Raw genomic sequence first — 26,403 nt, 5'->3', positions numbered from 1 at the left:
TCGAGAATGGACTTTGTACGTTGCCGACTTAGGACGACTAACACCTTAGGCCCAAAAGAGACTTAGACATTTTTTTTTATTATACCGCTCCAATGGCATGTTATTTGTTTCATGTCACTAATGAAGGTGATAAAATGAAAAAAAGTATAATTGTAAACGTATTGTAAATAATAATAGCAGCAGGGATTCATTCACACCACAATGACAAAAAGAACAATTGACAAAATCATAGAAAAAAACGGAGAAAAAATAAACCTCAATTGTGGGTTGCCGGGACTACACAAGTGCCCTAAGCCCCCCACATCATCACGGGTTTATAAAAAAACTCCAGATATACAGATATAAATCACTTTCATACATTGAAGTATAATCTCAAAAGATTTTCAAAAGGTAAGTATTTTCAAAATATTTAGTGATTTGAATGACAATGTCCAAAAATGTCTTATAAACAAGTGATTAAATCCCAAACTCACTATACTATGGCAATCAGCTCAGCTGTAAGTAATTCAGAACGGTTAAGTAGCGTAGCTGTAAGACCCGAGTATCAAAAATCTCTAAGAAAATCTATCACTCATCTGAAGGTGAAACCATTCTTCGTCCCGACAGAAAAGGCTTTCTGTTTCGCTTGAAAACAGGCTACTTCAGGGGATCCATGTTATAAAGGTTACTTCCACGCTTCTTAGCAGCACAACGAAAAGCTGGCTTCTCTCAAAATGGACCTGGGACTGCGAGACGCGCCCGACTCGTTCAAAAAGGAGGAAGGAGCCGGGCGTCATGACATCATCACAAGAACGTGATGTGTAATAGGCTAAACACCAGAATATATAACATTACACAAAATAAAGAAAATCCAGATGAAAAGTAAACTGCATTCTCACAAAAAAGGTTGCCATTCATACACCTTTTTTTCATTGAATATGATTGTACCCCTATTATATTTAGGTGATAAAATGAAGCCATTTCCTCTTTTGCAAGAGGAGAAAAGTCTTGAAGCTTGGGAGAACTTTGCGTTTCTTCAGGATCATCATTATATGTCTGGACTGTCATCGCTGGATCTTACTGAGGATAGATATGAATTATTGGCTACAGCTTATACTCTGGGATCACAGCTAAAAGTACCTTTATGTTTTCATCATTGCTACTTACAGGATGAAACTTCAATGTTAGATTCCAAGAAACTTCAGAATTGTTGGTCAATTGATCTAGGTCATATCTTACCACATAGCACTATCATTGATGAGTTGAAAAAATTGTACTCACTTAAGACATACATGCACTTTTGGGAAATGCAACACAAAACTATTTTAAGACTGTATATTTCTTCCAAAAAAGCACATATGATTTGACTTCGATCAAATGCACATTATTTAAAGTATGGTCAAGCAGAGGCCACCTTAGGGCACATGTTCTGGTCCTGTCCATTAATAGTGGATTGTTGTAATCATATTTTTGGATATATCTCTGCTAATGGTCAGTAATTGCTAGGCCTGAACCAACTATGTTGTTTGGCATTATGCCATCACGTTATCCAAAGAAAAGGGGAGTGCAGACATTTCTCAGGTGGTCTATATTGGTAGCTTTAAAGAGCATTTTGTTAATGTGGCTCATAGGCGCCCTTCAAAGTGCTCTGGCATTCTCATATGATTCATCTCTTTATGTGAAAACCGAGGACACATTAACACCGGTGGCACGCAGTAGTGTGTTAAATAGTTGACAGGAGTATTCTTTGTACTTTAAGCTACCATCACTTGGGAGGAAGGATTATGGGTGGGAAGTATGGGTTTCTGTGGGAGAAAATGTTGTAAAATGAAGCGCAGATAATCTGTTGTGTGTTATTGTACAGTTTATGTTTTAAATTGTTCAATAAAAAATGTTTTCTAAATAAATGCTGAAAACCTATCTAAGACATCAAGGGTACATGGCACTTGCTCCCTGTGAATACTATGGCCTTTTTACCCATTAAAGTCAAGATGGATTAGAATAGGCTGGAGTGAACTTTTAGCAACTCCAACAGTTGAAACTGTCCACATCCCAAAAATGATAGACAAATCAGAATCAAGTATATGTATTTTATTCCACATTCATTGTTAGTTTAATCATGAATTGCTCATGAATGTGAATGTTGGGCAGACTAGATGGACTATTCAGATCTTTATTTGCCATTATCTACTATATTACTTACATGACTAGATGGAATACGGCTAAAAATAAATAAATAAATAAAATCACAAGGGAACCTCCTGAGGGGGAGGGGGGAAAAGAAAAAAAGACACCACGTTTCTGCTCCATGGAAATCAGACACACTTGGTCCCACACATGAGCAATAACACATTTCCAAAACCTTCTGGAAAACATGCTGAGGAGCGTCTCTGCATCAAGATTCCATTGGTGATGTCACCCAACAGTATAGATATAGCATTCTGCCTGTCTTCAGAAAATGCTTAAAATCAAATGTGCATGGCTATAAAAGAAAAGAAAAACTAAACCAAAAACTAAAGCATTATAGACCTACCATCAGACATGCTTTTTAAAATATGGAGGAAACACATTAACAGACTTCTGATCTCTGCTTGGTCAAGTTTGTCACATCTAACCAAAGAGTTTCCTGCAGACCCACTCTGCTGGTTCTGTGAAGAAGAAAAGGGTAAGCAAAATATGAGTAAACCATTTTTATACTTGCAAAAATATTCCTTCTAAAAATACCGTAGCTGTTTTATTTATGTGGAAATGCATACATCATTATAAAATATTTATAATAATTGCATAATGAAAATAAATCAACCAGTGGCTTAATTCTTAAATCATCAGTGATGGTTTATAAGCCTCTACCCATTTATCATAGCATACAAATACATCCCATACCGAATTTTCTTTTCCACGCCCCGTATTTTTTTCTATGTCCTCAAACTCTTAAATGTACCATTACATACTATCTAGAAAATATAAAGAAATAAAGGGCCCCTTTTAGCAATGATATCGCAGTAAATGCATTGAAACATACAGGAATTGGCTGGACTTTGGTGCATTTATTGTAGTAGTACCACTATGTGGCTTTGTAAAAGGACCCAACATACCAGCTATAATTAGCTTCAGGTACAGAAATTAGATTGTGTGCTCTCCAGGGACAGGGAAATAGCTAGTGTACTGAATTTAACTGCGTTTGAGCTACCACTGAAAAATGCATGAGCAAAATCCAAATAAAAAATAAAGAGCCTGTAGATACTTATGGGTAGGGCTGAATATTCTTTTGGGAAATCTTATGGGCAAGCAAGCCATGCTAACAAACACTACACACTCTGGAGCAGCCCAACTGCAAGCAGTTTTGTTCTATACTGCAAACATTTTAATACCAGCAACATGGCAACCAACTACTGGGTGAGAAACCTGTGTCATTGAGCATCTAACCAAATATTTAGCATCCAATCAGTAACACAAGAAAATAATCCTATAAGTTAAGCTTTCAGGATTGAAGAGAAAAAGCAAGATTTTCTCCTCCAAAATTGTGGACAGTTTATACTAGTGGGAATTTTTGTGTTGGAATTTTTGTGCTTTTTCACTTTGAATATTTAAAATTGGCAGCCTTAATGCTAGTTTAATATGGCTAGTAACTGCTGCAAGCGTGGGTAAAAAGCTCTCAACACATTTTCACCCAGAAGTTTAAATATGCGACAACTTCATTCCCCCCTCGCTACACACACACAAACACAAATACTTCTTGCAACTGGAGAGAAATGGTTGTATGCACGAGTTTCTCTGGTAAAGCTGGAATTGACAGAAATGAAAAATCCAGTGTATAGCGATTTCTCTTTGCCATCTGGAGCTGTGCTTCCTCCCCTCGACTTGTGTACACAGAACAAGCAGAATGTCTTCGCAGAAGCTTCTCCTTCTGCCATATAGCAGCATGTTAAGGTGAAATGCAAAGAATCTACATGACATGCATGAATCAGAGTTGCTCTATTTAAGATTAATTCATTGTGTTGTATCATCATAAAATAAGACAAAGTTCTTTAAAAATGAGAACTATTTCTAACAGCTTGTTTTTGTTTTGTTGTGGGTTTGGATTTTTTGCACCTGTGAATCATGTTTCAGAGCACAGCAATAAGAAAAACTTCTCTCAGGAGTAAAAATAAACAAATATAGTATAGGAACACTCCTCTAGTGTGTTATATGGAGAGACACTGAAAACTAATCTTAAAACTGAGGAACAACAAAATAATCATAAAGAGTGAGAGAAAAACATTTACCCCCTCTTTTACTAAGGTGCACTAACCGATTAGTGTACGCTAATCGAATTAGCGCACGCTAAACACGAACGCGCCCATAGACTAACATGCACATGTAAGCGTTTAGCACGCGCTAATTGGTTAGTGCACCTTAGTAAAAGAGGGCCTTAGTAACACAGGTAGTTGAAGCTTCTCAAATGCGGCTGACAAAAATGTGGCAGAGACAAACATGCCACTGTTACAAATAATCTCTCAAACTCTCTCAAAAACTCCACAAGAAAGTATTCACTCTCTCAAAAGTACAACCAAAAAGTGTTCTCAGTTTTAAAATGACCAAAATAATCCAGTGTCTTTCCACAGAAATAAGTTTTGTGCCCATTCATTAATTTAGTATAAATCTTGTTATTTTTCTATGGAAAGGCACTAGATTATTTTGGTCATTTTAAAATTGAGAACACTTTTGGATGGTACTTTTGAGAGAGTAAGAGAGATTTGTGATATAGTAAGTGTGTACAGAGTTTGTCTCTGTGATGCAGTCTCATTTGAGCAGCTTCAGCTGCCAGTGTTACTGAATGTTTCTCTCTCAGTCTTTATGATTGTTATTGCTCAGTCTTAAGATTAGTTTTCAGTGTCTCTCCATATAACACATTGGAGTAATTTTTCTATACTATTTCAGAATATGGCTAAAAACATATCAATTAAGTACTCTCTAAACTTTATTTCTGTACAAAGCTGTTAAAAGCACCACTTAGGGCTCCTTTTACTAAGGTGCGCTAGTGTTTTTAGCGTGTGCTAACCACGCGCTAAATGAAAAATACTAAAGCAAGCTCTATGGAGGCGTTAGCGTTTAGCGCGTGCGGTATTGTAGCACGCTCTAAAACTGCTAGCGCACTTTAGTAAAAGGAGCCCTTAGTGCACACAGACTAAAGTCAAGAGGTTCATCAACAACAGCCTTCTAATTAGTTTGCAGATCTGTGTGATTATCCATGGACATTTCATTATGCATCTGTACCATTTAAAAAAATCCTTCCTGATCTAACAGTCATCAGTTTATATTACTGTACTGGTACTATCCTAAACTCTAACTATAGCACCCTAACATTCTTATATATTAACTCTAACTATTTTGCTTTAAGCTGTTTAATATTCTAGCCATAATTGCCCCCACTATGTAAGGAATTTTCTTTTTCTTTAAATCAGAATGGTGAAGAATTTTCATTTTTCTAGTCTGGTGAAAACACAGCATATACAATTGTTCAAAAATGCAATTCCTTTTCCAATCAGTCTTGTGTAATAAAATGAAATTAAAAAGCAGTATTACATGTAAACGCTGTCCTATACATCTGATGTCCTGGAATGACCATATTTCATACTTTAAATCAGAATAGCAAAAAAGAGGAATGGAGGGAAAATATACTAGAAAACAATCACTCCATTTGGTCAGCACACACCCACGCCAGAAAAAGTATTTTAAGGCAAAAGAAAAGCCTCAGACTCGGAGAGGTGTTCCCGCTCTCTTCCATCCAAGCATCACTGGCAAAAAACTTTCGCATATCACTTACTACTGGCAGGTAGAAGCCTGAAAATAGTTTTACTCTGCAAATTGATAGTCTGGAGCATTGGTGTCATGGCCCTGAAGCAGTGGCTTAAAAGGCACGAAATGATCGTGGGCCTGGCTCTTTTCTAACTAGCTTGTTTTTTCTAGTTAGTTTTGACTATTTTTAGGCTCCCGCCTGCCAGTAATAAGTTATAAGCAAAATTTTTTTGCCAGTGATGCTTGGGTGGAAGAGAGTGGGAACATCTCTCCGTATCTGAGGGTTTTCTTTCACCTTAAAATACTTTTTCTGGCATTGGTGTGTACTGACCAAATGGAGTGATTGTTTTCTAGCATATTGTATACTTTAAATCAGAACAGGATAGATTTAAGATGAAATGGGATTTTTTGTTGTTGTTTTTTGTTAGATCTATACCAATATTTTAACTTTACTTCTGAAACAGGCTATGTGAAGAAAAAAAAAAGTGTGCTACAATGAAAGTTCAGTTAACATTTACCTTTACCATTTAAAGTATAAAATGTTCTTTGTTACAGGGCACCCTGAGGCTGTGCATCTGTGGCAAGCTTTCTGGTATAGAGAGGCCCTTGACTAAAGAGACCCCAAAGCCTATGGTATTCCTCCCCTCCAACAGATTAGTATTACTTACTTGCTCTTGGAGAAGCATCTACTTTTGTCCTCTTGAACCATCACTATCTTGTAAAAAGGCAGTGATTTGGCTGATGTTAATGAGATCATCTAAACTACCCTAATTTTCCAAGATGGTGCTGCCTAGGGTTACAAGATTTGTTAAAGAAAAAAAGAGGGCCACATCCCCACCCCCTTCTGCCCCCACACAAACCTCTTCTCTTCTTCCCTGAGCTCAGGGCCGCATCTAGAGGGCCTCCAAGCATACGCAGATGTGATGCGATGACATCACACACAAATAAGAATGCATGTGACATCGCATCTGCATACGCTCGGAGGCCCTCCAGATGTGGCCCCAATCACTTGTCAGAGCCAGGGCCTTCCAAAACCCAGACAAACTTGACAGATTTTTAAAATCCATTCTGACACTCTTACAGTTCTTTAAAAAGGCCTAAAGAGGAGAAACTTCCCCAGAACTAGTTAAACATTACTAGTTTGGTGGGGGTGGAAGGAGAGCAGGTGGTTTGGAGATTCACCAGTTGAGAGCTTCCCTCTGCCAAGTTCCTGGCCTGGCTTGGTATGCACTGGCAAGATGTGCACTTACCGTATTTTTCGCTCCATAAGATGCACCTGACCATAAGATGCACCCACCTGTAGAGGAGGAAAAACCAAGAAAAAAAAATTTTGGTTCAGAATTTTTTTTAATTGTTTTTTTCCTCCTCTACTCACAGGTGCATCTGGTGAGCCTGTTTATTGGACTGAGTGAACAATATTGAATTAAAGGAAATAGAGACCTCATCTGAAGCATGATACAAAAGTACATTAAAAGGGGCACTGAACATAAGAATAGCCTTACTGGGTCAGGCCAATGGTCCATCTAGCCCAGTATCCTCTTTCCACAGTGGCCAATCCAGGTCACCAGTACCTGGTAAAAACCCAAAGAGTAACAAGATTCTATGCTACCATTCCCAAGGCAATGGCTTTCCCCCATGTCTGTCTTAATAAAAGACTATTAATTTTTCCTCCATGAACTTGTCCAGACCTTATTGCTTGGTTGAAAAGGATAAGATTGTGCCTCACACCATATAGAGACTAGTAATTGTTTTGAACAAGAGATTGCAGTACACCCCTTAGCAGTGCCTTATTCCATCTCTTCAGAAAACCAATAGGGTCAATTTTTTTCCTCATAAGAAGATAAATGCACTTCTAAATAAGAGAAGGTTTGTACTGGTATAAACACTGAGCTAGCACCACTAAAAGTTTCATGAAACCGACATAAGAAGGAGGAAGCCTAAACTGGTTTAACAGCAAACACTAATGAAGCCACAAGCCCCAACTCCGCAGCCCTCTCAGGGTCCTGGCTGGGCCTCCGCAGTTCTCCCGATGGCAGAGTCAGCCGGGTGCGTACAATGTTCCTAGGCCAGAAAGAAGAGGGAGGGTGGCCGAAGCGCTCACCTTCTGCAGGAGAAGCAGTAGCTCCTGGGCCTGGCACTTGCTCGCCTTCCGAGAAGGACACTCCCCGCCGCCGCTCTTCAAACATTGTATCTTTATAACATTAAGCCTATTATAAAATATACTCTCTATGCACCACACCTGGCTCTTGTCTCATGTTACTTCCCACTGCCTCTTTGACAGTTGAACCCAGGACCTAAAATAAAATAGACTTCAGACATATGCTCCTTTTTCCCTGAGTTAGGCTATGGCCACTGCTAAGTACTTTGTGAATACACCAGGTGCTGAAGAAAATCCAAATTGTAGGATTTTGTACTGAAATTGGTGGTTTTCTTATGGTTAGTCTTGGGGTAGTTTTGGGCCAATAGTCTATAGGTAAGTTAGGTTAAACTTGAGCTTTGTTATATAGCTGTCCAGAGACCAGGCCTAAACTGTATTTTTTAAAGAGAATTAAGCTGTCAGCATTATTGATCCAAGCTAGTATACTGATTTGAATAAATGGCAGTCCAACTATTTGATATATTAATAGCTGTTATCATACAAATGATTCTTTCTTATTGGAAGTCAGCTCTGCAGTTAAATGTGTCTTTCTGGTGGGTAACGGTTATGATGATTCATAAGTATAAGTGCAAAGTCAACTCCCTTGTTAACAAAAGCTTCAAATCTAATAAAATTTGGTCACCGATAGAAAATTTTTCTTTTTAATCTAATATTTTCCAACTGGGTTTTTTATGAATAATATATTACATAAACAAATAAACTTAGTAGGTTTTTATAATCAAAATTTGATCTGATAGCCGGTCTATATGGAGCTTTTATAACTGTCTGTGAATAAATGACTTTATACAAACTTTGAATTGATGACATAGATGCCTTAGTCCCCGTTGCGTCTATGATTTGATTGTAAAGACCATTTTAATTGTATAATATCCCTGTTTTTGATTTATTTGTGATTGATTGTAAGTGATATTGTTAACTGTAAAATATCCTTGATTTATTTTATTTATGCATTTATTGTGTTAAAATCCAATAAAATATATTTTAAAAAAAATCTAGCTGGTATACTGAAAAACATTGCAACATGGAGCTGGATTGTTTATTCTAGATGAGATCATGGGACAGAAGAATCGTGGTGGAAGGCCATTTAGGTCATGATGATCTGGGACAATCCTGCACACCCATGAAAGTGGTCAGAGGGCAGACTCCCCTTTAATAGACCTATGAGATGAGAGAATGGGTTGTGTTGCTTAAGCTGACTTAGCCTTTACATCATAGGACCAATTCCCATGACTTAATCCAATCATGAATTACTAAGCTCCACTACTTCCATGTTAGCCTGTCAACAGCCAATGACAAGACTTACCATTAATGGCTATGGAGACAAATCCTATATAACAATGGATTTCCTGGACATGGGGGAGAAGGAGAAAGAGAAGAAGAAGGAGGAGGAGACTGTGAGAAAGAACTCTGCATCCAGCCCTGCAGAGGGACTGGAAAGATGTGCCATGAAGAAGGATGCCTTGCTGGGAAGAGGGGTGGGGAGAGGGATGACAATATCTTCCTGGGCAGAGGTGAGAAATGTTGCTACTGTGAAATTATTATGTTTTAAATCAGACTTTTTTTTTAGAGCAGTACTAGTCTGAAAGCAACTTGACCTTGTGGAAACATTAAACATAACATTTTACAGAGACACAGAGATTGTAAATTTATATATATTTCTTTAATTTGACTTTAATTAAGATTATTGATCTGTGTTATTATTACTTTGAGCTAGATAAAGCCAATTTTAAATCACAAGCACCTCTTGGATATACATATAAAGCATAGCACTTAAAGTATCAACAGATACTGTGAGAGACAGTAGACTATTCCTATTATTTACCTGAGGAGTAAACCTGAGAGCTATGAAGAGAAATGTCTTGCCATTGAGGACTGCCAAATGGACTCTTAGGGGTTACAGAAGGCAGAGACTGATTTTGCAGCTAAGGAATACAGGACAGTCAAAGATTGGAAGGAGACAGTGTTTGCCAAGCTGTGGAAGGTTGAAGGCAATAGTGAGGGTTGTTGCAATATCTCTTGAAAAAACTGAACGAGGAGAAAAGCTTCTTCCTTGGTAGCTTGAAGAACCATGAAGTTAGATTCAGGGGTAGGCACAGATAATCGGGATACTTCAGAAGAGGAGAAAACTGCTACTGAGAGTGGATTTTTTTGAGAAGGCCGAGAGGGTTCAATTTAGAAGGCTTTTTATTTTGATAGTTGTTGAGGAATGAGTACTCTGAACTATCACTTCTGAAGGACTTGAACAAATGGAGCATTTAGGCACAGATAATCGGGATACTTCAAAAGAGGAGAAAACTGCTACTGAGAGTGGATTTTTTTTGAGAAGGCCGAGAGGGTTCAATTTAGAAGGCTTTTTATTTTGATAGTTGTTGAGGAATGAGTACTCTGAACTATCACTGCTGAAGGACTTGAACAAATGGAGCATTTATCTTCATTTATATTAAAGGAGTGTCTGGAAGTGTTAGTTCTGTCAGAGTCATGTGAAGAACAAGAGACTTTCAGAGACTTATGGTGAGACTCTATAGATAACGGCTCTGTAATTTGTTTCATTGGTTTTGCCATTTGTTCCAATGAAACAGGTTTTACCAGCTGTGCCAACGGTTTTGTTGAGGGAAGTAAACTCAAATACTTTCCTTCTTCAGCGCACATCAGGTCAGAAGTGCATAGGAATGCTAGAAACATGTAATCCCACATAAATCTGCTCCTTAAATGACGAGAAGCGGAAAAGTTCTGATGCCATTAAAGGGGGGGGGGTGGGAATCCAATAGCCATTTATCAGTGCAGACAAAATTAAACTGAGGAGACTGCCGATGCCCTTTAGGCAGAAAGGAGACCTTAGGCTCTCACTAGTTAAAAACAACAAAAAAAACCCAACCCCTAAAACTGTCAAGCTTGAAAAGGTAGTTTGTTTGGTTTTTTTTAAATAATTTATATTCCGCATAGCCTACAGTTCTATGCGGATTACAAATTATTCAGGTAGTCAAGTATTATTCTCTAACTGTCCCGGCGAGCTCCCACACTATCTAATGTACCTGGGGCAATGGGGATTAAGTGACTTGCCCAAGGTCACAAGGAGCAGTGCAGGATTTGAACACACAATTGCAGGGTGCCAAGGCTGTAGCTCTAACCACTGCACCACACACTCCCACAGTTCCAGGCTGGAAGCCTATAGGAAAGCTATACCTGCACTACTGTATATTGTGCCCATACAGAAATATACACTTACATACAAGTACTAGCAAAACATCTGGATGGTATTCTATTATGGTATGTGGAAGTAGTATAGAGCCTAAATGCAAGGGAGACAACAGACAAAAGCTCCCCACTTATAATTTACAGAATACAGTAAGTTACATATTCTTGATACTTTTAGGTACATGCAGTTAACACAATCTATGGCAAATGTGACTGCAGGCACACTGATGCCAAATTAAGCTAATATTTTATAACAGCATTTGGGTGCCTAAATGGAGGCATCCACTAATAGAACTGCCATCTATATGATTAGCATTAGTGGCAAGTGACTTACTGACATTCAAATGTATTAGAAATCATGATTTCAGATTGCCCATTCTATCCAATATTTTTGAGACTGCCATCTATAACTTTTCAATAAATTTATCAACACAGTAAAAATGATCACACAGAGAATGATTTTTAAAGGCATTTCTAGAAGTAAAATAGCTTTCTGGACACAAAAACAAGGATTTTTCCTATTTTTATTCAGTTCCTTCAAGGCATGTATAACAGAAATAGTTGCACATGATATATTTTTTAGAATACTAGCACTTATACATGTATGTGCAAACATACCCACATTAAGTGCCAGCAGGCTCTTAAGCACTGTTCTACAAATAACTGCATAAATTACATAGCATGTATTTGCAAAGGAGCATACACAGGGGTGGAGCATGAGTGGGATAAACAGGACTCCCACATATACTGGCAAATTATAAAATATTATAAGTTATGCATGATCCTGCCATATTTAAATGCCTGTACCTATGCAAAGTCTAGAGCTGGTTTAACTCTAGGGACCTAAATGTTAGGTATATCAATACCCAGTTATACTAGTATTCTATAACAAAACCTAGGCACCTAGATTCTGTTATAGAATAAGCTCCTTCCATGTGGCTTCAGTGGGTCCTTAATGATTGGGCCCACTTATAGTATTGCCTCCATAATGCCTGTATGCACTTAAGTTTATCTAAACTGAGTAGAAGTATTCCTGAAAGTAAGAAGAGTCAAAAAGGAGATATATATGGATATATTTTACAAAATTACTGAAACCAGGAATTTTGTGCATGCTAAATAGCAGATTAAGGCCTCCTTTTATGAAACTGCGATAGCAATTTCTAGCGTGGGGTGCTGCGCTGCTCCTGAAGTAAATTAAGTTCCTATGAGCATCGGGAGCAGCGCGGGCCATTCAACGCAGCTCCCCGCGCTAGAAACTGCTATTGCAGTTTCATAAAAGTGGGGGTAAGTGTGTGCAGATGGTTTCCATGGGCTAATTTTCAAAGGGAAACTATACATTACACTTTCCCCTTGAAAACTTGTATAACATGCATGAATTTAAAAAATAAGTTACAAAGCCTGATGTAAAATTATTCTCTGCACAAAGAGATGGTCTTAAAAATTTCACATTAGAGGTTAAAATTAACATGGCAAATTTCTTTATCTTAGCCTCTTGAGACACATGTACATCGGGTCTCACGAGGATAATATATAATTTGTACCTTGTCCAAGGAATTGTTCTTGTCACTGTTCCGTTCTGGAAGACTGTTTCCTGAATCAGTACTTATAAGAGATCCCCTGGAATCAGCACTTTTTACATAGTTGATGTTCGGAGTAGATGATGTATGAGGAGAAACTTAGAAGGCAAGAAAAATATGTATGAATATTAAAACAAAAAAAATAAGATGGACATTGCTTACAGGATAGTAAATACCAGAAGATAAAGTTTGTCTCTCCACCGGTCGGAAGATGTAAATTTAAAAGTCATCACCAACATCTTCTCGCACATCAAGCAGCATTATGGGGTAAAGACCTTGAACAACTGCTTGTGCCCACTACCTATGGGGAATTCAGGAAACTCCTAAAAACACATCTGTTCCTGAACTACTTAGGAAACTAACCTATACAATCTCAGTCCTCAACAAATGATCGCTAGAACTATCAATAACTAAGTCTGTACTTTGTTTATTCCATTTAATCTGTAACATTTCTAATCTGTATCATTTCTAATCATTGTAAACCGCATAGAACTTCACGGTCCTGCGGTACATAAACTGTTGTTATTATTATTATTATTATTAATGAAGAAGAACTAAACTAAACTAAACCTTGGGTTTGTATACCGCATCATCTCTACATTCGCAAAGCTCAACACGGTTAACAAGGTTAGGGTAGAAAGGAACTCCAGTGAAAGGAAAAGACAAAATGAAGAGAAAATTTAGGACAGAGACTAGTCATATAATTATATATATATATATATATATATATATACACACACACACATATATATATGTATGTATATGCATATGTATGTATATATATATATATACACACACACACACACACATATATATACATGTAAATACACATATACATATACTAGTCATATAATTTAGGAAGAAACTAGTCATATACACTGAAAATTGTATACTCCTCAAATAATAATCATCGTGCATCATGGCAATATGCAGTATTTCCCATAATATATTCATGCACGAACATTAATTCCCACTACCATAAAATGAAAACCAAACATTACTACAACTCAGAAGTTCAAGGTAACAGTGGAACAGTCATAACCCAATGTACTCTCATTCTTGTACCATTCAAAATGCACAGAATAATTTTGAAGTATTTGTTTTATGCACCTCCATAAATACATCGAAAGATTAGGTTCTTATCTCTGCTAATCTTCTTTCTTGTAAATCCGCACTTTATTCTGGGAACAGATGGGTGTTGTCTTCTCTGGCTAGCCAGGGGCTGTAGGAACTTCACTTGATAGAAGTTTTAGCACCTCCCTCTGTACTTATGCCCTGGAGCATGCTCCCTGGACACCAGTTAGTCTTCAAGCAGCCAGGAACTCTACAGGAAAAACAAGAAACAAGAGAGAGAGGGGAACGGGGAACTCCCCGCCAATCAATCAATTCTGCTCATATTAACATATTCAAAACATTAACAATGAAAAATAGAAAACAGGTTATAAAACAGTAAAACCCGAACAAGAAAAACAGTGCTAGAGAGAGACACAGCCGACACTGAAACTCCCCTAACCCATCTCCGTAGTAAAACGGATTGCATTTTTAGAAAGGTTGGTCCGAGACTGAAATCCAATTTACCAGTAAACAGGCAGGCGATCTGCGAATCAGATAGACACAGGGTGGGCTCCCAGAATAAATGCGGATTTACAAGAAAGAAGTTTAGCAGATGTAAGAACCTAATCTTTCGTTCTTGTACAATCCCACTTTATTCTGGGAACAGATGGGACTACAGAGCAGTCCCAAAATATCAGGGTGGGACTGATGAGCTCGCTGCCAACACTGATGCCTCAAAAGCAGCATCCCATTTGGCCCCACATCAATCCAATAAAACTTGGTAAAGGTGTGCAAGGAAGACCTTGTAGCATCCCTGCAAATCTCTTCCGGCAAAACTGCTGTAGACTCTGCCCAAGCAGAAGACATACCTCTGGTAGAATGAGCTCAAACCCCCAAGGGGGGGCTTATTTTTTTTCCTGCCCCTAAATAGGCAGCGGAGATGGCTGCATGGATCCATCTTGACATAGTAGCCTGTCTCCCATTCTGCCAGAAATGTAGAGAGCCACCCTCCAATGCGTCAGAACTATTTTATCGAGGAAGTGGCTGGATGACTATTTGAGGACTGCTGACGACCAAGGCATCCAAAACACTGCCTGGAGAAAGGCGGGTACCTCTGACCTGAGGCTGGAGGACCGGAGTACTGAAGTGGGCACCGAAAGGGACGAAAATTAGGACACCTCGAACACCTGGGAGGGGAGGCGAGACCTGTTCCCCAGCAAAGCCTTAGGCTTACGGCCCTGAATACCATAAGGTCATCCAGACCTGGGCCAAACAGTAGCTGCCCCTTAAAGGGCAACTTACTCTGAATGGCCTTGGAGGAGGAATTCCCGTACCACTGCCGGATCCACAACATTCTCCGGGCGGACACTGAATAAGCGCCCAGCTTGGTGAAGACCTTCAGCATGTCGTATAAGGTGTCCGCCAGATAATCTACTCCTGAGATGAGAAAATCCAGATCACAGAAAACCACGATATCAGGATCGTGGTGGAGTTTGGAATGGCACGCCCGGGCAAAATCGACATGGCCACGATAGCCTTGACAGTGGCTGCTGCAGAATCAAAAGGGTGTTTGAGAATAAAATCCACACGCTTATTCTGAACATCTTTCAGAACTACCCCTCTATCAGAGGGGAGAGAGGTACGTTTAGTGACCTAAGCCACAGCCGAATACATAGCACTTGGTAAACTCTTGACTCCCTGGGGTAAAGCTTCGCCATGGTCAGAGCACAATTTAGGGAACCCTCTGGGCTATCCCAAATGTCTGAAAGAATATGGAACACATCTGGTTAACAGGCAAGGAGAGAGAGAGAGCGGGCTTTGATCGCTCATCAATGAGCATTCCGCATGTACAGGCAGTTCTTATTCCTGCAGGGATTCTGAAATAAGATCCTCAAGACGACCAGGTTAGAAGAACCTGCGCACAGAAGGATCGCCAGCTAGATCCCGGGTCCTGCAAAAATCTTGATCGTGGAGCTCCACTAGGTTTAGCCACATCATTGAACGTCCCTGAGGAGCCCTGAGGAAGCAGGGGGATGGAAAGAGACACGGACTTAATGGCAGGCATTGCCCTCTTATGTTCCAGAGTCCCGATCTGAGAGCACAGAGAGACGAGTCCAGTTGAGGGGAAGATCCCATGGGCGGACTAGGTTTCGGAGGGGTTCCACAGGCATGGACTTTTTAACCAAGTATGCCAGATAGAGCATATTTACAAATTCCGATTGAAAAAAGGTCTCCCGCGGCAATAGCCACCCCATGCACCTCAGACTTAGAGTGTTTGGAAGATTTATGAGACTTTTCTCTGGAACCATGCTTGCGTTTCACTGAAACGCTGTACGCACTCTTTTGAGGGTCTCCCGGCATGATTTTCATGGCAATTGAATTAAAAGGTCCAAGAAGGGACTCTCCAGAGGTAGAAGGAACCACACACCTTGCCCCCCTCATGAACCGCAGAACATGTGGAACATAGCTGCGAATCCGACAGCCGTCCGCCACAAACAAGGCATAAATCCATGCTATCAGGTCCTGAGGCCATCTGAGATGTTTGAAGTGAAAATGAAGCTCCTAAGTGCATAAAATAAAATTTTAAAAAATTTTGGAAAAATCCAAGATGGCCACCACGGGTGCCGATTTTGCCCTAAAACAGCCCGGGAAAAGAACAGGAACCCCTGGAAAATGGTGATTTTGTGATTTTAGAGGTTGGGGGTGAGGATAGGGCATACAGGAAAACCACCCAAAAACTCCTTTTTGGTACCCCCCAAAAAATCGCCAAACCAGGCAAACAAGCTGCTACTCACGGTTCTATGATGCTGTATGAAAGAAATGTCAGACAATGCTGAAACAGCATGTATGGAGATCTGAAGCCTCAGGAAGCTGGAAAACTTGATTTTAAATTTTCTGACTTCCCCACTGGCCCGACCACCTCGACCAGTGACCTCCACCACCTCCAGATCACTCAGGGAAGGTATGCAGTATGGTCCCGATCACAGTCATGCCGCCACAGAACCATGCAGCCTGTATTCCACCCACTAGCGGACAAACCTGGGGTGAGCTAGCTCTTGATTCCGGAGCCCCGATTTGTCGTGCAGGCTGTCCTAGGGGCTTACTGAAGGAGCAGGTAACCCCCCAGAGGCAGACTTTCTCCAAAGTTTGCAATCTCCCGCCACAAGGATGTCCCCACAGGGAATTTCCACAGCACGAGGGCAAAACCTGCGAGAAATCAAAATTAATACACTTAAAACTTTAGAAACGAATCACGAGCAGAAGAGATGAGCTCCTTCAGTCTGGCTTGTAGGAATACAAAACTGGTTTCCAGGGAGTATGCTCCAGGGGATAAGTGCAGAGGGAGGTGCTAAAATATCTATCAAGTGAAGTTCCTACAGCCCCTGGCTAGCTAGGGAAGACAACACCCTTCAGTTCCCAGAATAAAGTGGGATTGTACAAGAATTAGACTTTAATGAGTAGCAGAATAATATATATTTTGTTTCTGTAGAGCACTGCAGCCCTAGCTTTGATGTTAAGTAAGAAAATAGCTTTATTTTTTCTTTTAGTACATGACATTTAAACACAAAATGAAGCAAAATTTGGTGACATTATCTCAATCACTAGTGGGTCTATCCTAGATCAGTTTCCTAAGTCAGTCCTAGAATACCCCATTCCAGTAGGTTTTCAGGAAATCCACAATAAATATACATGAACTTTATTTGCACATGCTGCCGCAACTATATGCAAATTTCTTTCATACACATTCATTGTAGATATTCTGAAAACCTGCCTGGTAAGAGGGTACTCCAGGACCGACTTGGAAAACACTGCCCTACATCAGAAAGTTAGAACCATGTCATGAAAATTTAAACATGATCATGGAAAACCAATTTTGCAAACTGAGTATTTCCATAAATTATACTATACCTAAATGTCTCAAGACTTCCATAAATAATGCACTTTGTTACTGCTTAAATAAAAGCTGTAGAATTAAGTCACTGTGTAAAACTGTTTTTCAGAAACTGTTCTATTAGCAGGAGGTGATCACATGATATCTTCTGGTATGGACACATGAGGTATGGCCTATATCAAGATTATCAAATTTCAACCACATCAAGGTACCTATCAATATATTTTCTCTGCCTATATTATGTTTCTCTAATGTGGTTTATAAAATGCTTAAATTGGATGCTCACTTCTCAGTTCATTCGGCCTCTAAATGTTTATTGTTCAAATGAGTTTTATTGATGGTATATAAGAAAAAGCCAGAAATAACACACTACAATTCTCCATTGATCAATATTCAAGAGTACAATAAAAGAAGAATACTGCATCAGTTATCACCAAAATATAGTGCAATCCCCTTCCCACCTGTCCCCAATACATGTCACTCGTCTATAAGCTTTATCCATCACTACAGGGTCTGGACTGCTATGGGCCCTGGAGGGTACTATCCTTACTCCTCCACTCCCTCCAACCCCACACCAATGTGTACTATTGAACCAATTATATATATAAACTAAATGCAAGTAAATGCAAACTAAATGCAAATTAATGCAAGTATCCCGCAAACTCCCTCATCCCCGAATCCTTAACCCCCCCACCTCCCCTCACCATCATCCAATAGATGTGAACGAGATGTGCCCAATATCTTTTAATAGAATATAAATGAGTGTAATTTACAGGTTAGCTTGCTTAAGAACTAAGCTCCTGGAACGCACAGGAAGACCTAAAATATAAGGTTCCCAGATGGTCCAAAACCTCTTCTTTTGCTTTAATGTAAGATGCGCATCCTTGGCCTCCCAAACTAACAATTGATGCATTAAATTTTTCCATTGCCAAAAAAAGGGGGGGAATAGATTGAACCCAGTGCTGCATGATGCATTTTTTCCCAACAATGCAGGCCTTTTGTAATAAGAAACCATGACCCCTAGTTATAGACATCCTGGGCGAAAGCTTCCCAAACACCTCCAAAAGAGTAGGTTGCAAGGGCATCTGTGGTAGCCAACCCAAATAATTATATATGGTCTCCCAAAAACCTGCTATATCTGAGCATAGCCACAAGGAATGGGCTAGCGGGTTGGTATGCATCCTGCATTTAGTAAATAGTGCTGATGGTGCTCCCCCCTATAAAAGAATTGAGCTTGTGACATAGAGGCCCTCAATATAATACGATAGTGACTTTCTCTATATCTGGCATCATGTGCTATCCTAGGTATATGCCAAAGGGCCCCTACCAAATCCCCTTCTAGGATAGGTATATGTAATTCAGCTGTCCAGGCCGCTATAATGGGCATATAAGATTTAAAGGGAAAGGAGCAGATGTAAACCAGAAATTGAATGTAATCCAGAAATTGAAGAGGAGATTTGTTTGGGATGTATGAAAAAAGCTATGAGTTTGTCTTGCTGTCTTGTACAATTTCCTTTAAATACCGAGCGTATATAGTGGGTCACCTGCATATAAGCATAACAGTCACTAGTCCAAACACCACTCCTATGCTACATCTGCTGGAATGATTGGATTGTGTCCTCCTCTGTTAGGAAATCTGCTACACAACTTATACCAGCAGCTGCCCATCGAGCAAAGGACGATTGATCTAACCCAGGGAGGAAATGTGAGTTGCCAACTATTGGAATCATATTCGTGTTACTGGGATTGCAATGTAACAAAGGCAAAAAAAATCTCCAAGCACCTCTTGCAGCAGTCAGTAAGACATGCTGTCTCGTATCTGTAATGGGATATGAAGTAGAGGGGCGTGTAGTTAAAAAAAACAACAAACAAACAAACCCAACAACAAAAAAAACGGGATCTAGGGGTGAAATATGTCTTTTTTCTAGCAACCAGGGGCATAGTATATTGATGTAACCGTGTTGGATTCATCAGTAATTGTACGCCCAGGTATCGAAATGCCTCTTTAGAACAGTGCAGGGGACAGTCCCCTTTCCAATGCTGTTGAATTTGGGGGCTTGGGATGCTGGGTTAAATTGTCCATGTTCAATTTAAACCCAGAGAATGACCCATATTCTTGAAAACAATCCAGGAGGATCGGTAGAGTATCTTTCGGCTTGGAAATATGCATTAATAAATCATCTGCAAAAGCGGAAACCAAAAAAGATTGTGTTCCTATTAGGATTCCTAGGATTTCTAGATTATGTAAAATGTTCCGTATAAAGGAATCTATTTTAAGGACAAACATTAAAAAAGATAAGGGACAGCCTTAACAAGTCCCCCTTTGAATTGGAAAGGTGGCCTATTTGATTCTGTTAACATAGATGGAGGCCTGAGGGTCATGAATCATTGTCAGAAACCAGCCATTAATGCCATGCCGAGGCAAGAGTTTATATAACAAGGGTCAGTGCACCCAGTCAAATGCTTTTTCAGCATCAAAACTTATCATTAAGGTGCTATCACCCCTAGCCATAACCGCTTCAAGGGATGCTAATATATTTCTTTTTTTTATAATCTTTTATTGAATTTTCAAAGCTAACAAAAATGCAATACAATATCTATACAAATAATAGTAATCATATATGCATTTATAATCAATCAGTATCCATACAACAGTAAACCCCCCCACCCAACCAACATTTTCATAAGGGAACAGAACCATACAAAAGAAATACCCCCTCCCTCCCCCTGGGGGGTGTAAATAAAGAAAAAGACAACTATAATGAATCCACAAAAGACGTCAATGGGCACCAAATTAACTTGAATCTCTTAGTATGCCCCAGCATATCTGCATTCATCTTCTCATACCTATAACTTAAGCATAAATTTGCCCACCAAGACATAAGAAGGATCCAAGATGGATGCCGCTAAGCATGCTGAGAAGTACGTACCTTACTGCTCAAATCTTCTTTTTACTTCTTCCTTTTGCAGAGGCTTTTGCGATCTGATTCTTCACCATGCCGAAGAGGAGAGGCAAGAATGCTTCTGGTGCCTCACAACGTTCTGTTGTGCCGAATCTCGGCAATATTGAAGATCTTTTGCGGCAGATGCAGGGAGCTACTAGTCCGACATCTGGAGCTAGCCCGCTGAGGGCACCGGGGTTGAGTGAGACCGACTCTGCACCTCCTGGGCCAGATACTACCTTGAGCCCAGATGTACGAGCACCACTCCCGCAGCCTCAAATCACTAGCTCTCCAGAGGGTGAGGTAACCCCGGAGCTGGGGGTAGACCTTACTCCTGAGGCAGGTTACAGCGTTGTGGAGAGCGTGGAGGCAGAACTCCCTATACAGGGGAATTCTACAGAAGATTCGGAGGCTTTGTCAACAAACAGTGGTGGAATAAACCAGATGGAGCAAAGCCAAGGAACTTTTCTTCAGGGTGAGCATTTTTACACCCAACAAAAATTTCCTATATGGGAGAAGCCCACTCAGGTGACTCTGGAGTCTCTATGGGACTTAGTGGCTAATTTTGCTAGAACTATTAGCCCCAATTTCCATTATATAGAGAACAAGTTGATTCAACACACTAAGGAGCTTAAAGATATAAAAGAAGATCAGACTGCTTCAAAAACTTTAGTTCAAAAGCTTGACCAAGATGTTATAGCAGCGAAACAATTGCAAGAGGCCCTAGTCAAGGATAATGTTAATCTTAGAAAGAAGTTGGAAATGCTTGAGAATGCTTCAAGAAATAATAATTTGAGACTTATTAATTTTCCAAGATTGACAATGGTAACTCCTAGGGAAATGTTTAGGAGATACGTGGTAGAAATTTTACAAGTTTCTGAAGAAACACTACCTCCATTTTCCCAAGTTTACTACCTTCCAAATAAAAATGAGCCTCATCTACAGAAAAAATCTGATCAAGCAATCCTAAATGTATCGGAAATTTTAGAGATGTCTAATAAGGACATGGTAACACCGTCCACATTGATATTAACTGAAGCTCTTTCGATTGATAAAGGATGGTTATTAAGGCTTTTCTTTAAAAATAAACAGAAAGAGTTCCTAGGATTAAAAATTAAAATGTACCCTGATCTTTCAAGAGAGACTCAAAAACGTTGTCGAGAATTTCTTCTTTTTAGACCAGGGGTCATTCTGTTAGGAACAACTTTTTAACTGAGATATCCTTCTAAGTGTATTATATGCCACCGTTCAGTTAAATATGTTTTTTTTTTTAACCTTATCAGTTAACTGCTTTCTTAGCTAATAGATGGCGGAACAACAAGTGCTCTAGAAGTTTAATAAGTATCTCCTACCTCAGCACTATGTTTAGCATATTTCTTAATTGATTATAATTTACCTTTTTTTCTCGCTTATAAGAAATCTTGGATCTTAAGTTGGGGACTTGAGCTGTGTTAGATGAAATTATTAATGTCCTTTTAATTTTATTTCCTTTTAAGGATTATCAAGGTATAAAAGCTTATACCTTGAGAGAATTGTTCTGTCTAACCAACTTTCTGTACAAGTGTTTATTTGATATGTAAATGTGGAAACTTATAAATAAATAAATAAAATTTGCCCACCAAAAAGTAAAGCTAAGGTGATCCCAGTTCTTCCAATTACGAGTAACCAATTGCATGGCTATCCCAGTCATAATAAGGAAAAGCCAACATTTATATCTGTCCAATGAGGGCTTCAGATGTAATATCATCCCACATATGACTACCTCATATGTCAATGGAATTGATGACTCAAGTATAGCATTAATATATCTCCATATCGACTTCCAAAAATTGAGTATCAAAGGACAATAGAACAGCAGATGATCCAGTGTTCCTATATCAAGATGACAGTGCCAGCATCTATTAGATTTAGAACTGTCTAACTTTTGTAACCTAACTGGGGTCCAAAAATTCTATTTAACAAGAAAAACCATGTATGTCTCATAGATGCTGACGCTGTACAACTCATCCTCCAAGTCCAAATTCATAGCCATTGAGTAGAAAAATTTGCTGCTTTATGTCAATACTCCAAATGTCTCTAAGATTAGTTTTTGTTTTCTTTATCATATAACCAGATATTAATTTATACCACTGAGTGGCCTGATGTCCTAGGAAATCTGTCTGGAAGCACAGGACCTGCAAGCTATAATGATTTTTCAGATTATGCCAATCAGGGAACCCCTTTTGAATGGCCTGCTTCAACTACAACCACTTGTAAATTTGAGACTTTGCAATGCCAAAAGATTGTTGCAGTCGTGAAAAATCAAGCATTTTCCAATTTGATAAAACATCATCTAGTGTACGTATACCTGCTTGCATCCTGTGCTTCCAGAAGCTCCCAAGACTCGCCAATTTGAATCTTGGAGTTTAACCATAAGGATTGATAAGTAGATTTCTCTACTGGAATATCTCTTAATTTGTTAATAAATTTCAAGGTTTTCCAAGTGTCAAATAGAATACTATTGTCCTTAACATATCTGGGTAACTTGATACTCAACACATGAAACAACCATAATGGGGACATAAGTTACCACTCTAAGTATAGCCAATCAGGAAGATGTTCCATGAGCTCAGGAAGGATCCAGTACATATCCTTCCGCATGATAAAAGCTTGATGATATATGTAAAAATTTGGAAAATTTATCTCACCATCCGCAATTGGTTTTTGCAAAGATACTAGAACTATTCTAGCAGTTTTACCCAGCCAAATAAAGTTAGTGATAATTCTATTTAATTTCTTATAAAAGGACCCCTGAAAATAGACTGGCAACATCCCCATTTGGTAGCAAGCCACAGGCAAAATCATCATTTTGACAGTTTATACTCTCCCCCACCAAGAAAGATGTAAAGGGTTCCAATGCTCACACATTTCTTTGACTTTCAGCAATAAAGATTTTTCATTTACTGTCATTGTGTCTTCCAGAATCTTTTGTATCATGATGCCTATATATTTTATCCTCTCCAAAGAGACAGAGAAAGCCGGATCATTCATTGTTTTGATAAATTTAGCATATGAAATGGCAATCTAGTATTATTTGAAGAGTGCCTCTGAGCAACAAAACCCGTTTGGTGCATACCGATCATGTATGGGAGAGCCTTAGCTAACCTTAAAGCCAATAACTTAGTCAGGAGTTTTCCATCCACATTGATTAAAGAAATAGGCCTATAATTTGAGACCAACATGGGATCTCTATTTGGCTTCGGCAAAACAATAGATTCAGCCATAGTACCTGAAATACAACCTTTAGTCAGTTGCAATTGATATAATTTTAGAATACGAGGCAAAAGTGTATTTTGAAATGATTTGAAAAACTCCATCGTGAATCCATCACCATCTGGAACGAATCCAACTCTAAGAACATAAGCAATGCCTCTGCTGGGTCAGACCTGAGGTCCATCGTGCCCAGCAGTCCGCTCATGCAGCGGCCCAACAGGTCTAGGACCTGTGCAGTAATCCTCTATCTATACCCCTCTATCTTCTTTAAGGGACTTCAACACTGTCTGAAGCTCTTGTAGTGATATAGGTGCATCTAGATTTCTTTTTACTATCATAAATTAAATATGAAATATAATACCTTAGAATCTAAGAAAAATAAGCACAGTGACGTAAATAATTACATTACATTACAGATTTCTATTCCGCCATTACCTTTCGGTTCAAAGAGTTAATAGATGAGATATTTAAAATAAACTAATTAGGAGAGTAAAAATAATTAGCACAGTCATGACCAAATTATTTAAAGGACATTTCCAAAACATATTTTAAGATCCAAAATAATAATCCAATTAAATAAACAAGAATTAATGAAGTGTGCAAGAGACAAGAAAAATTATTGAAGTATTAATTAAAACGACAGTCCAGAGTTCTGTTTAAATTCTTTATTATCTGTTATAAAGCAGTTTTCGGTATGTTACCAGAATATCTTGCTCTTCATTTTCTCTTGAGTCACTCTAACAAGAGTATATATAGGATTAACCTGTTTAATTATTAAATCCTTTCACTATAAGAAGTTTCTTGAGAGAACTTTCGCTTTCCAGGCTGCTAAACTGAATATGGGGCTTGGAAAAACTATGTTAGAGGCTAGATTTTAGAAAACTGTTAAAGACCCATCAGTTTGATAGGTTGACGCTAGAGAATGACACGGTGACAAAATTCATCACCGTTCCCGTCTCCGCGGATAACCGCAGGAAATAATCCCTTGTCATTTTCTAGTGTCCATTTCAACCTCGGTCCTTCTACACCAGCATTCTTCAAAGCAAAGCTTGCGGGTCAGTGGTTGTGCCCAATTATACTCTGATTCTTCCCGCTCTCCTTAAAGAATGACATGAAGATGGTTTCCCGCGGTTATCCGCGGGGACGGGAACGGTGATGAATTTTGTCACGGTGTCATTCTCAGTTGAAGCCTTAATACGTTCCTGTTTTTACAAAAAATCTCATGTTTTAACTGATCTATTCCAATTTTATTGCTTATTTTACCTCTTATGTTATTTCTATTCACATTGTATGCATTAACTTTCCTTGTTGTAAACTGCTTCAAACTTTTTAGTATAGCGGTACATAAAAAATAAATTATTATTATTATTATTACCTGCCTCTCAAATTAACTTGCAAAACAAAATCTCTCTTATAAAGCTTCATAACTACAACTCCTGCTATTTTTATGCAGTGTTATTCATAGTGGAAACTTCTCTCATAGACAATCATTTGAACCAAAACGCATTAGCTAAAAATTAATATTGCAGGCCAGTTAACTCTAGCTACTCTAAGTCTAGATTTTCACAGGCCCTCACTACAGCCCATGGCTATATAGCTTAAATCTCAAATTTTACCAACCACACAATTCCCAATCTAAATTGAAATATACCCTTCCCCAGGCAACTTAAAGTATAAGGATTTAACATGTCACAGAACTGCCCAGGAACAGAATAGTAAACTGCAATTCAAGCCACATATGTTATCAACATTGAGCAGGCTGTCCCCGAGTAGCTTCTTTCTCCAGTCTGCAGATCTCATCCTCTCCTGAAGAGTCACGGCATTTTCAATTCCTTAACAGGTTCCACCAAGCTGCAATGGGCTCAACTGCCCAACGATCCTCCCAAAGGTGACACCAGCAGGACATCCATAGTGATCTCCATAAAGAAGTAACATGATGAAGCAAAGCAGCATATATAAGATTTCATTCTCCTTTTATTTTCATACAGTGCTCAAACACTGCCCCGTGGTCTAGTCGATATAATTACTTCCTGTCAAGTTAAAGATGCGTGAATCCAGCAGAGGGCAGCAATGATTTATTTTTGGAAAACAAAAACCACTTTAGCTCCTCTTGAAAGTTATTACTTGCCACTCCTTCGTCATAGAAAAACAGGGAGACACTCTCAGACACTGCAACACCGAAGCTTCTCTTAACAGCAGCCTCATACAGTTTAAATATTTGAAGTTATATTTTCTCCTTTAAAATGATCAATCATATGTTGAAGAGTATTTCATCTAAATCAAGAAGTAAGTGGTATTGAATGTATAGATATCAGTATATTTTAAATTTTCAATGACTCAGATTTACACTTGGCCGTTATAGAATACTGAGAAAATGGCAGTTACTCCATGGCATGCTTATGTTGTTCAACAAATTTCTTAAGAGATTCAGCAGTTTCAAAATTAAAAGTTTTGTTGTTTAAAGTAATCCGTATCACTGCTGGGTAAAAAAAGCCCATATATGGCTCCTAGTTGTTTTAAATCTGATTGGAGAGCCAACAACAGCTGTGCGCTTCGCACAGCTGTGGGACTAGCGAT

General features: G+C 38.9%; 1 protein-coding gene across 4 annotated transcripts in view; it reads right to left on the bottom strand.

Moving 5' to 3' along the window:
- The window catches only part of DOCK9 (dedicator of cytokinesis 9), a 1,074,749-nt gene that overhangs the window by 327,731 nt on the left and 720,615 nt on the right, over nucleotides 1–26,403 (bottom strand). For all 4 annotated transcript variants that reach the window (XM_033947591.1, XM_033947593.1, XM_033947592.1 and 1 more), the window contains exons 34-35: nucleotides 12,652–12,785; nucleotides 2,513–2,627 (exon numbers count right to left, since the gene is read on the bottom strand). In XM_033947591.1, the coding sequence (XP_033803482.1) occupies nucleotides 2,513–2,627; nucleotides 12,652–12,785 (249 nt within the window). The remainder of the gene's footprint in view (nucleotides 1–2,512; nucleotides 2,628–12,651; nucleotides 12,786–26,403) is intronic.

The sequence above is a fragment of the Geotrypetes seraphini genome, chromosome 6, assembly GCF_902459505.1.
Source record: "Geotrypetes seraphini chromosome 6, aGeoSer1.1, whole genome shotgun sequence".
In the NCBI taxonomy this organism is placed as follows: Eukaryota; Metazoa; Chordata; class Amphibia; order Gymnophiona; family Dermophiidae; genus Geotrypetes; species Geotrypetes seraphini.
This window is presented reverse-complemented; position numbering and strand designations above follow the sequence as displayed.